This window comes from Abramis brama (genome assembly GCF_963993115.1).
Source record: "Abramis brama genome assembly, chromosome: 8".
NCBI classification, from domain to species: domain Eukaryota; kingdom Metazoa; phylum Chordata; class Actinopteri; order Cypriniformes; family Leuciscidae; genus Abramis; species Abramis brama.
The window spans coordinates 43634592-43647786 of record NC_139970.1 but is presented as its reverse complement, the minus strand read 5'-3'; the positions used below and the strand labels follow the sequence as shown (position 1 = coordinate 43647786).

The window sequence follows — 13195 nt, the reverse complement described above, 5'->3', positions numbered from 1 at the left end:
GTTAGTCTGCCTTTAAAATGTCCACCTCCACTCCATTTATTAACCCTAAATTAGATGCACCTGTTTGAGGTCGTTAGCTGCATAAAGACACCTGTCCACCCCATACAATCAGTAAGAATCCAACTACTAACATGGCCAAGACCAAAGAGCTGGCCAAAGACACTAGAGACAAAACTGTACACCTCCACAAGGCTGGAAAGGGCTACGGGGAAATTGCCAAGCAGCTTGGTGAAAAAAGGTCCACTGTTGGAGCAATCATTAGAAAATGGAAGAAGCTAAACATGACTGTCAATCTCCCTCGGACTGGGGCTCCATGCAAGATCTCACCTCGTGGGGTCTCAATGATCCTAAGAAAGGTGAGAAATCAGCCCAGAACTACACGGGAGGAGCTGGTCAATGACCTGAAAAGAGCTGGGACCACCGTTTCCAAAGTTACTGTTGGTACTACACTTAAGACATCATGGTTTGAAATCATGCATGGCACGGAAGGTTCCCCTGCTTAAACCAGCACATGTCAAGGCCCGTCTTAAGTTTGCCAATGACCATTTGGATGATCCAGAGGAGTCATGGGAGAAAGTCATGTGGTCAGATGAGACCAAAATAGAACTTTTTGGTCATAATTCCACTAAACGTGTTTGGAGGAAGAAGAATGATGAGTACCATCCCAAGAACACCATCCCTACTGTGAAGCATGGGGGTGGTAGCATCATGGTTTGGGGGTGTTTTTCTGCACATGGGACAGGGCGACTGCACTGTATTAAGGAGAGGATGACCGGGCCATGTATTGCGAGATTTTGGGGAACAGCCTCCTTCCCTCAGTTAGAGCATTGAAGATGGGTCGAGGCTGGGTCTTCCAACATGACAATGACCTGAAGCACACAGCCAGGATAACCAAGGAGTGGCTCTGTAAGAAGCATATCAAGGTTCTGGCGTGGCCTAGCCAGTCTCCAGACCTAAACCCAATAGAGAATCTTTGGAGGGAGCTCAAACTCCGTGTTTCTCAGCGACAGCCCAGAAACCTGACTGATCTAGAGAAGATCTGTGTGGAGGAGTGGGCCAAAATCCCTCCTGCAGTGTGTGCAAACCTGGTGAAAAACTACAGGAAACGTTTGACCTCTGTAATTGCAAACAAAGGCTACTGTACCAAATATTAACATTGATTTTCTCAGGTGTTCAAATACTTATTTGCAGCTGTATCATACAAATAAATAGTTAAAAAATCATATATTGTGATTTCTGGATTTTTTTTTTTTTTAGATTATGTCTCTCACAGTGGACATGCACCTACGATGACAATTTCAGACCCCTCCATGATTTCTAAGTGGGAGAACTTGCAAAATAGCAGGGTGTTCAAATACTTATTTTCCTCACTGTATCTTTTCTCCCTCATGTTTTCCAGCTCGTCTGCCTGTTCCTGTCATCAGCAGAGACTGTTCTTCATCTTCATCTTCATCATCATGTTCATTGGTGTGTTCAGCTGTGAATGTGGGTCATGTGACTCTCTCCTGGTACAAAGGAAACAGTTTATTGTCCAGCATCAGTGTGTCTGATCTCAGCATGAGTCTCTCTCTCCCTCTGGAAGTGGAATATCAGGATAAAAACTCCTACATCTGTGTGTTGAACAATCCCATCAGCAACCAGACTCAACATCTCAACATCACTCAACTCTGTCACACATGTTCAGGTAGGCCTACGGCTGATATTAGTTGATGTCAGCGCTGATATTAGCGTTTATGAACTGATCTGATCTCAGTTTGATGCTTTTATTCCTCAGACTCTGTCCACTGTTGTGGTCCTACTGAAGCTGTGATCCGATTGGTCCTCTCTGCTCTGGTGGGCGTGGCTACTGTCATTATTCTGGTTTATGACATCAGATCCAGAAGAGCTGAACGAGATCAAGCACATATTCACACATCAGAAACCTAATGGTGTCATTTCTCACAAACTGATTTTTTATATATAGCTTGTGAGATTTGCTTATTTGTGGCATCTAAAGCAGAACGCTGAAATTTAAAGGAAATTTAATTTCTTCGAGTGTGTTTTTTGTTCTTCTAATTTTTTTTTTTCATAATAAATGATGTTTGTTTAGCTTGCGCTCTCTCTCTCAGCAATATATTTAAAAAAAAACATTCAAAAGGCTTTACATTTTTATATTTAAACTTTACACCGTAAACCAGAATAAGCTGGCAAAACTTAAATCAGTTGCCTCACTTTTTAAGTTAAGAAATTTAAAATTTAAGTAAACAACAGTCAGATTTTTATTTTGTACTCATACATGTTAATTGATCTCAACTTCAAATATTTGAGTAAGCTAATTAAAACCTTTAACTTAAAATTGTCATATAATCTCGATTTAAATAATTTGGTAACACTTTAGAATACTGTATCTTAGTTACTGCATAACTTATAAGGAATTATTGAAGAACTAGTAGGTAATTCTTCATTAACTAGTTATTCACTACTGTTAACTACTAAGGAAGATGTGTTAACTAATCAGTATGTAAAATAATTTTATGATTGTGTTAAGTAACAGTTAGTTAATCAATAACTAATTAACTCTGTCATACCGCCTGAATAACTACTATTAATTATCTACTAATTAAGGTTCAAGAAGAATAATTAAGAAGTAACTAATGAACAGTCATACAAACTACATTGAGTTGTGACCTTCCTTATTTACTAATGTTATTAATAGAAGTAGTATAATGAAAATACAATTTTAACAAATGCATATCAATGTTAAAGAGGTTTTTACCTGTGTGGTTTTTTGAGTGTGTTCTGTAAGAAATCAACTTCAGAAAGAACCCCACTCAACTTACCTCAGATTAGTTTTTTATATTTTATATACCTGTAAAGTACTGTGTGTGTCTGTTTTCCTCAGCATATGCCATTGAGTAAATTCATGTATTTGAGGCAAAGACTGAGTGAAACTGAAAGGGAGCTTATTAGTAATTCATAAATAATTGTCAAATAATTCTGCAGGAATTACTTATAACCTGATTAGTAATTAATAAAGAACTATCATATAATTATCCAGGAATTAGGCTACTTTTAGCCTGATACAGTATTCTAAAGTGAAAATATAGGGAACTCATTAGTAATTAATAAAGAATTACCAGACCGCCGCCCTGCGTTTTACTCATAGCCAAAATATGCTGTTACTGACTCCATAACCTGCCCATAAACAAACAGTGCACAGCTCTAAGAACATATTTTAACATCTGATGTTTTAGTATCTTTGGAAATAAAAACATTTGTTTTATACAAGGAATCAGGCATTTCCATCACGCAAAAAAGACAGACTCGTTAGCTAGCTAACTGACATTGTGTCCTTGTATGTTGCCTTGCATAAAATAACATGATTTACAGCACAGTAATGATTTTATAGATTCAATAAAACGTACACAAACCTGTATTTCGCTGAAGAAATGCACCATATCGGCATTGTATGTTAGTTACTTCTTAGTTATTTTTCTTGAACCTTAATTAGTAGATAATTAATAATAGCTCATAGGGAGGTAAGACAGAATTCATTAGTTATTGATTAATTAACTGTTACTTAACACAACAATAAAATTATATTACATACTGATTAGTTAACACAACTTCCTTAGTAGTTAACAATAGTGAAGAAGTAGTTAATGAAGAATTACCTATTAGTACTTCAATAATTCCTTATAAGTTATGCAGTAAGTAAGATACAGTATTCTAAAGTGTTACCAATAATTTTAGTGGAAACTTAGCTAGCTATAACTCACTGCATGGCATAACACCTGATGAATGAGTAGGCCAATCATTTACTACATCTGTTCTACATCTGTTCTCAAACCAAGCCGCAGATTTCACTTTACTTCTGCTGTCCATATGTATTTGCTTGTCTTTATCAATAAAGTTTTCTCACTCTGAAGTTCAAGAGTCTCTCCGTGTTTTCTTACATTATGTCGGGCGCCCCCTGCAGGAATACTTTATGTAAGTAATCTGGTTCTCTAGCTGTGCTGCACTGTGATTGTTACGCTCAGCTGTGTTCACGATCAAGTTATCATCGCTGTTATTAAACGGCACCCAGAGCTACTAACATTTTTTTTCTTTTTCTTTTTCCATTTTAAAAATCAGTCATGTTGCTCACTTTCTTCATTCCAGGTGGCTCATGTTGTTATGAAATGTTTTGCCACGCCAGACAGCAACATAGTGTCGGCCCAGATCCGGCCCACATCCGGTACATGCGGATTCAACGCTTCCCAGATGTGGGCCAGATGTGGGCCGACACTATGTTGCTGTCTGGGATTGGAATGACCAGGTTAAGATAACGTAAAAGCCCAAGTTGCTCTTGCTAAATAGCCAATCAGAGTGATTTCTCATCTCTATTCAACATGCTCAATTAGTGCAAAACCCCCCCAAAAAACAAGGAGGTCTGAAACGGTGCCGATGGATCAGAACACACTGTAAAAACTGAAAAAAGTCATAAATTCATTAATCTAATCAAATACCTTTAAAATGACTGGATCTAAGTCTTTGTCTACATTAATTTGTCTACATTAATCTAGGCGGCCACGTGCAACTAGAGCTGAGACTCGGAGTGTGTATTATCTTTGGATACTTTGGCGTATAAATCACCAGAATGCCCCCATCGAGGAAAGGCCCGACACCGGAGGAGTTCGAGGAGATAAAGCTCTCTCTCCACTCCCTGTGCGGCGATGTGACCGCAGTTAGAGCGCTGCAGGAGCAGCTCCTGGGGCTACTGGAGGAGGTGAAACAACTACGCCTCCAGAATGCGGAAAAAGACCAGCACATTGAGGATCTCGAGCGGCGAGTGGATGAGCTGGAGTAATACTCCCGTGTGAATGATGTGGTCATCACCGGCATCAAGATCAGGCCGCGCTCTTATGCGCGTGCGGTGGCCGCGGACAGCGGGGAGCTCAGCGACCAGGAGATACAGTCGGTGGAACAACAGGTTGCTTCCTACCTCCAGAGCAGGGGGATAGAGACGGACCTGGAGTACATCGAGGCGTGTCACCCACTGCCCACGAGGAACGGGAGACCACCAGAGGTCATTATGAGATTTACCAATCGGAAAAAGAAAATAGCACTTCTGAAGCAAGGACGCAAACTGAAAGGCACAAATGTTTTCATAAATGAACACTTGACAAAGAAAAATGCTGACATCGCAAAGATTGCACGACAACTTAGAAAACAAGGCAAGATTCAACAAACCTGGGTAACTAACTGTAAGATCTTCATCAAACTAAATGGGACACCGGAGGAAGCAAAAGTCTTAGTGGTGAAGAGGATAGAAGATCTTGACAAGTATTGACATTGATGCAGCACCTGGTATCAAAGTAGCTTGTGACTCACATCATCAAAATGCTAAACATACCAAGAATACAAACTACACCAAGTATTGATATAGACATGTTACAGAACATCCTACAACATCAACAAATGGACCTGGAAACGTGTGAGTATAAAGAGCACACCACAACAGAGACAGATACTGAGATAGACCCTGACAATAATTTTTTCTCTTCGATTGTTAAAAACTGCAATTATTTTACCCAAGAACAATATGAAAACAGTGTAAAATCAGAAGATAACCTGTCAATAATACATTTTAATAGTCGAAGCATGTACACTAATTTTGAGGCTATCAAAGATTACTTGGAACATTTCTCTCATCCATTTAGCATTATTGCAATTACTGAAACCTGGTTTAACGATGATAAAGGTATTGATTTCTGTCTTGATGGCTATGAATTAAGATATACAAATAGAATAAACAAAATAGGAGGGGGGGTTGCTTTGTACCTTCATAAATCTGTTAAATTTAATGTTTCAACTGATATGACCATAGCTGTGGATGGTTTATTTGAATGCATAACAGTGGAAATTCATAATGATAAAAAGACAAATATCTTCATGAGTTGTGTATACCGGGCACCTGGTTCAAGCATAGAAACTTTCAATGAGTGGATGGGTAAACTGTTTTCTACTGTGAGCCAAAAGAACATATTTATCTGTGGTGACTTTAACATTGATTTGTTAAATCCAACCAAACTAAAAAACGTTGACGACTTCACTGACACAATGTATAGCTTGTCTCTGTACCCAACTATAACGAAACCGAGCAGAATAACGTCACATAGTGCCACAATCATTGACAACATTTTTACTAACATTATGGGAAATCAAATCATCAGTGGCCTACTTATATGTGATATCACTGACCACTTACCTGTTTTTACTTTGTATGACTGTAATCTCAAGAAAACGAAAGATACTATGATAAAAATCTCTAAACGAAAAATTACTGAGGACATGATTCGTGCCCTAAACAATAGTTTAGCGCTCCAGGATTGGACTTCAGTTTACAGAGAACCTAATGTGGACAGTGCTTATTGTAATTTTCTAGATATCTTCATTTTCTTGCATAATAAACACTGCCCTGTGAAAGAATATTTTATAAAGGAAAAACATAAGAAAAGCCTCTGGATTACGAAAGGAATAATTAATGCCTGTAAAAAGAAAAACAATCTCTATAAATTGTTTATTAAAGTAAAAACAAAAGAAGCAGAACAAAGATATAAGAAGTACAAAATTAAATTAACTGATATTATAAGAACAAGCAAACGGTTATATTATCAAAAAAAAACTATATGAACATAAAAACAATATAAAAGGAACTTGGGACGTTTTGAATAGCCTAATCAAACAAGGATCCTCAAAGTTGATATATCCTGATCACTTTATTGATGAAAATGGTGAAGATTATAATATGAGTAATGTAGTAAATAAGTTCAATAATTTTTTTGTAAATGTTGGCCCTAAATTGGCCGCTGATATTCCAGACAGTGGAGTCGAAAAATCAACTATTGAACGGAATTCTTTGTCATTCTTCCTCTCAGCTACAAATGAGCAGGAAGTGACAAATATTGTGTGGAAATGTAAAAGTAAGTCCTCCACTGACTGTCATGATATCAGCATGACATGACAAAAAGTTATACTGAATATTGTAAAACCCTTAACTTATATTTGTAACTTGTCATTCCAGACTGGCTGCTTTCCAAGTAAAATGAAAATCGCTAAAGTAATTCCACTTTTCAAAAATGATAACAAACACGTCTTCACTAATTACAGACCAATCTCTCTTTTGCCCAAATTTTCAAAAATTTTGAGAAACTCTTCAATTCTCGACTTGAAAAGTTTCTCGAGAAACATCATGTAATTAATGATGGTCAGTATGGTTTTAGGTCCAAAAGAACTACCTCAATGGCAATAACTGAAGCTATTGAAGAAGTCACTAATGCACTGGAGCAAAAGAAGTATGCAGTTGGTATCTTTATTGATCTAAAAAAAGCCTTTGACACTATTAATCACTCAATTTTATTAAAAAAGATGGAAAGATATGGAATTAGGGGGTTGGCTGGAGATTGGTTAAAAAGTTATTTAACAGGGAGGTCACAGTTTGTAAAAATGGGTCAGTATTTATCAGATACTCTTGGCATTGTTTGTGGTGTCCCCCAGGGGTCAGTATTGGGGCCAAAACTGTTCAATGTGTATATAAATGATATGTTTAATACATCCAAAGTACTGAAATTCATTCTATTTGCAGACGACACAAATATATTTTACAGTAGTGACGATTATAATGAGCTTGTAAATACGGTAAACAGGGAACTAAAGATAATAAAAAAGTGGATGGACACAAATAAATTATCCTTGAATATAAATAAAACTAAGGTAATGATGTTTGGTAATTGCAACAAAATGTCTGAACAGAGAATAAGTATTGATGGTATCCAAATTGAAATTGTGAGTGAGAATAAATTTTTGGGAGTAATAATTGACAGTAAATTGTCATGGAAACTCCATGTCAGATACATAAAAACAAAAATCTCCAAAAGCCTCTCAATTATAAATAAAGCAAAGCTATACCTTGATGAAAATGCACTCCGTACATTATACTGCACCCTGGTACTACCATATCTTACTTTTTGTGTTGAAGTGTGGGGAAATACTTACCAGAACACAATAAATCCTCTGATTATATTGCAGAAAAGGGCTGTGAGGATCATTCACAAGGTTGGTTTTCTAGAACATACTCATAATCTGTTTACGCAGTCAAAGTTGCTAAAATTTGATGATCTTGTAAAATATTATACATCAATAGTCTTATATAAAGCATTTAACAAATTATTACCGCCTAACTTACAACGTTTTTTTAAAACTCCAGTGCGAGCTCATAACTTGAGAGGTTTTGGACATTTTTCATTACCGAGAGCCCAAACCACTCGTAAATATTATTGTGTGTCTGTATGTGGAGTGAAACTCTGGAACAAACTGGACTTGCAACAAAAGCAATGCCAAACTATTAATCACTTAAAAACTGTTATATAAACATTGGGTCTGGTTAAAATACAGAGATGAGGGTCTTTAATTTAAATTGCTGTTGTATTCTGTCTCATAGTGTGAACATGTGCTCAATGTTTCCTTACCATCGTTGGTATATTGTCCATTACAATGGCATTGTTTATTTCTATTACATTGTAGTTAAATTGCTGTTGTATTCTGTCTCATAGTGTGAACATGTGCTCAGTGTTTCTTACCATCGTTGGTATATTGTCCATTACCATCGTTGGTATATTGTCCATTACCATTGTTGGCATTGTTATTCCTATTACATTGTTGGTATCAATTGTTGTTATAAAAATTACTTGTTACTTATGGTAACGCCACCATGATACAACATTTGTAAATAATCCGTGAGCAAAGTAACTATGAAGCTCAAATATTAATCACTAAATGGGGAACTGGGGTGGGATTAAATAAGTTGTCTTCTTCCCACTCCCTTTCAGGCAGAATTTGATCGTCATATTTGAATACTGTATATTCTGTTTTTGTTTTTGTTTTGTTTTTTGCACTATATGATTTAACCATATTTTGTTTATCTTGTACTTTTTTGTGCTATTGCCTGGAATAAACGAAAAAAAAAAAATTATAAAAATAAAAAAATCCGGATACATTTGAAAACTGGGTTTTTGTTTAAAAACGCTCTCTGTCCACACTAGTGTTTCAGGCGTTTCAGTGTGGACAGAAACTTTTGGAAAACGGCTGAAATGCCAAATTCTGATACAGATGGAAAAATAAATAATAAAGTTATCACTCAATTCTTCTGACAGGATCATTTTATTTAGCTAAAGATCTCAGCATTCACTGATCGTCCAGGTCGCTCTCATCCACTCATTTGCTCAGCGAGTTACTCTGGCGTCGAGTAATGATGCTCATTAAATATGCCCTTGTATCCGAGCTGCACCAATCACATCGGGTTATCTGATATAGGCGGGCCCGAGGCGAGATGACGACAGCGCAATTAGTAAACATTGCAAGATGGCTATGGATGAACACCAGTTGTTTGAAACGGCTTTGGCCGCTACAATGAACGAGTTAAACTTGGCTTTTTATCTAAAAGAGGAACAGAAGACGCCGCTCGAATCGTTCCTTTGCAAGAAGGGCGTTTTTGCTGTTTTGCCGACCGGATACGCAAGAGTCTAATCTACCAGTTAGCTCCGCTGGTAGCTGAGCATATGGGGCTTGTTGTGATTGGTCGTAGTGTTATCCAATTGAGTGCAGTGAGATTTCAAATGCATGCTTGGTGCCGCCCCTCGAGCTGGCCGATCTTCATTAGTCGATGCCAGACCATTAATCTTTCAGATTTAGGTCTGGATTTCCAGGCTACCGCAGGACAGCAAATGCGAGTGAATATTCAGTCATGTTTGCATGACTGTGATATGAAGAGTTTGCAAAGTAACATATTTTAGCAACTGTGTGAAAGTGAATCGCAGATAACAGGCACAATACCGGTATAAACATGAACATCTATTGGTACAATATGCGTCACATGACTAAACTTACGTCATCATTTTTAAATACCTCCAGTTTCACAGTCGACATTACAACGCGGAAACGCTTTCAAATTTATCCACTTTGGAGAGTGTTTTCAAAAAGCTTTGTTTTTATTAATAAAAATGGCGTCTCAGTGTGACAGAAGACCAACACGGAGAGAAAAAGATATTAGTGTGGACAAGGCCTGAGAAAGAGGAATTAAAAACCAACCGGATGGTTTTTCTTTAAAAGAAACCTAGAAAACTAACTTTTATGAAAACGACCATCTTCATAAATCTGCGAAAAAAGAACACTTGACAATACTTATTACCTCTAAACATAATTTACTCACACATCATTCTTAAACTCCTGAAGACTGTGTCCTCAAGCCAATCACAATGAACACAGACGGGCTTCTGAAACACATCATCAAAAAGTATCTGGATATTAGCACTGGAATCCTGATTTATTTGCAGGTCCGGACGGCGTCGCAGATCTTGTGTGGATCGTCGCAGATCTTGTGTGGATCTGGATGCGTTAGTGTTGACTACAAATAGTAGGTTTTACATATTGTCTGTTTGCAGCCTTTAGCTGATCCTTCACTGGAAACCGAAAGTAACTCACTCCCGCCAAACGGTTTGCTCCGGGAACAATACTAGTCGACACCATTATGACTAAAAGTTTTCTAAGAAGTATTTCCTACTAAAGCAAGGCGGTATTTGACTGTTAAAGTCCCACTGAAGTGCCTTGAAACACACAGCATTATTCAGTGTGTTGATGTAATTTCCACTGAAACAGGAAGAGAGGGCGGGACATATGAAGAAGCTCCTCCCCCTTTTTAAAAATAGCCAATAGCGTTTAGTTTATATCACAGCTTGCTTCAGTTTCTTCATAAACCAGACTTCATTCACCCCGATGGAAAACATATTTACACTTTTTTTTACACATCTGAATCGTTCCATATCCTCTATATAATGCACTATGTGCCTTCAGCATGTAGAAAATTGTAGTATGAACAATAGTGTGAACAAGTGACTGATTTCAGCCGCAGCTTCAGTGTCTATTTAGTGTAGGGGGCGGAGCTTCATATTCTAGAGAGCATTTGATTGGACAGGAAACCTGATGAGAAGCTGAAGTGCAGAATGATGTCATCAAAATCATTGATCCATATTGGTGAAGTGAGAGACTAAGTTTTGAACACTTATATCTTCTAAATGTTACTTTTGCCATTGTTTTGGAGAACACTAGCTTATAGATAACAGTAAGGCTAACATATTCATACTAAAAGCCAAAAAAACTCGATTTTGATTTCATGGGGACTATAACCCTTGTATGGTGTTCGGGTCTGTAGGACCCGTTTTCATTTTCTATCAAAAGAAAAATGATACGATTAATTATTTTTTTAAACTCATTGGCTCATTGGCCTTGGCTCATTTTCAACATATATCAGAACACATTTGCAATGACCACACACTGTACACCCCTCCTACACATTTATATTACACACACCCGGGGCTAATAAAAGTGTGGAAATTGTAGGTCCTGCGTACCTTTACTCTGTCCTCCTCCTGTCAGGGCCTGCTGTTATTGTGTGTGTGTGTGTGTGTGTGTGTGTGTGTGTGTGTGTGTGTGTGTGTGTGTGTGTGTGTGTGTGAGAGAGAGAGAGAGAGAGAGAGAGAGAGATTGTGTGTAAGTGTGAGAGAGTGTGAGTGCAAAAGTGAGTTTTGTTACCCCTGCCGTTCCCGCAGGACGCGATGGCGCACACATGGCCCAAAAAGCGCCTGTATGCGTTTCCTCCAGTTTCTCTGCTCCCAGGAGTTCAAGCCAGAGTTCGCCAACAAGGTCTTGTCTCTTACTGATAGCGCCGCGTTGGCCGAACAGAGTATGGTTCTCTGAGGTAATATCTCCTTCTGTCTCAGGCGGAGGGCACGATATTCCATCCCAGGCCTGACCTGTGGAACCTTCATGTTTGGCCCCTGATGGGTACCAACTGAGGGACACTGGGCTTTCACCTAATGTTATTGAGACCATTCTGAATGCTAGGGCCTCCTTCACTAGAAGGAATTATGCCAGTAAATGGGTTGTCTTTGAAAGGTGGTGTACATTACATAATGCAGATCCGGTCAACTGCCCAGGCCTGATAGTGCTCCGATGCCACGGCGGATTTCTGGCGTACAGACTTGTCTGCGAAACTAAATAAATAAATCAAGTTCGTGTTCGCGTGATCTGACAATTCCCAAGATCTGAGAGGCGCTTTTACTAAACCACACCAGTAAGCCTTCTTCAGCCAATCGGTAATAGGGTAGGGGCTGGTCTTAGGTTTTGGCCAATCAGATTGATTCAGCAGTCACTCCACGTGTGAATTTGTTTTGTGTTTCCCGTACACTACAAATGTTTCCCACACTGGCAGCGCGAAACGTGGCCAAAGCCATGGAGTGCAACTTTATGAAGCCAGGGGAAGACACCAAACTTGTCGATAAAGGCATAAAGAATAAATGGCGCTGGACTTGGATAGAGGAGGTGGGTAGAGACAAAAAGCCCGTTGGAAGCTGGTGTCAAAAACTCCGGCAACCAGGAGCATGTTTCTGCACTTTGTGCGCAAGGAAAATATGATAGATATATAGCAGCAGATATCCGACCCTCAATGACCGATCGCGTGGCTGATTTAAAAATTCGCTTGTGCTCCTTCATTGCCGAGTTTGATCTGTCGTTTACAATCGCTCATCCACAGAAATTAGCGGAGGATAAACTCGCCCTTACGCATCTGTCTGTCTCGAGGCAGCATACGGGCTCTTCTTATTACAAACGACATCTCGTCAGAATTTAAGGGAAATTTGACCGATAAGCTTAAGATTAACATGTTTTCAATTAACATTGATGAGGCCACGGACAAAAGCATGGATAAGATAAAAAAAATGTACTGGTCCGATTTTATGACGAGGATGCAGGCAGTGTGAAAACACAGCACCTTGCCAGCAAAAGGTTAATGTTGCAAATGCCTCAGCACTGATCCTGCAACTAAAAGATGTCCTGCAATCATATGGGCTGGAGTGGAGACAAGTTACTAGCATTCTTCTGGACAATTGTGCTGTGATGAGGGGAAAGAAATCTGGGCTTGAAATGTTAGCAAGGAAGGAGAACCCTAATCAACTGGATATATCAGGAGACACTGTTCACATGGTGTCCAATACTGCTAAGGCCCTCATGAGACCGTTTGGCTCAGATGTGGAAGATTTTTGCTCTGATATTTATTATGATATAGAGAAATCACCTAAACAGAAGGAGATTGTTGCACAGTTTCAAAGTTTACTCCACCTCC

The 13195-nt window shown here is 38.6% G+C and overlaps 1 protein-coding gene across 2 annotated transcripts in view; it reads left to right on the top strand.

The window, feature by feature from the left end:
• Nucleotides 1–13195, top strand: part of LOC311088376 (uncharacterized protein) — a 172856-nt gene that overhangs the window by 21713 nt on the left and 137948 nt on the right. Inside the window, exons 4-5 of one of the 2 annotated variants that reach the window (XM_084122437.1) lie at nt 1400–1684; nt 1775–1993. In XM_084122437.1, the coding sequence (XP_083978563.1) occupies nt 1400–1684; nt 1775–1926 (437 nt within the window). In that variant the 3' untranslated portion in view covers nt 1927–1993. Of the gene's footprint in view, nt 1–1399; nt 1685–1774; nt 1994–13195 lie in introns of those variants that run through there. The other variant, XM_084122436.1, reaches the window with a different exon arrangement.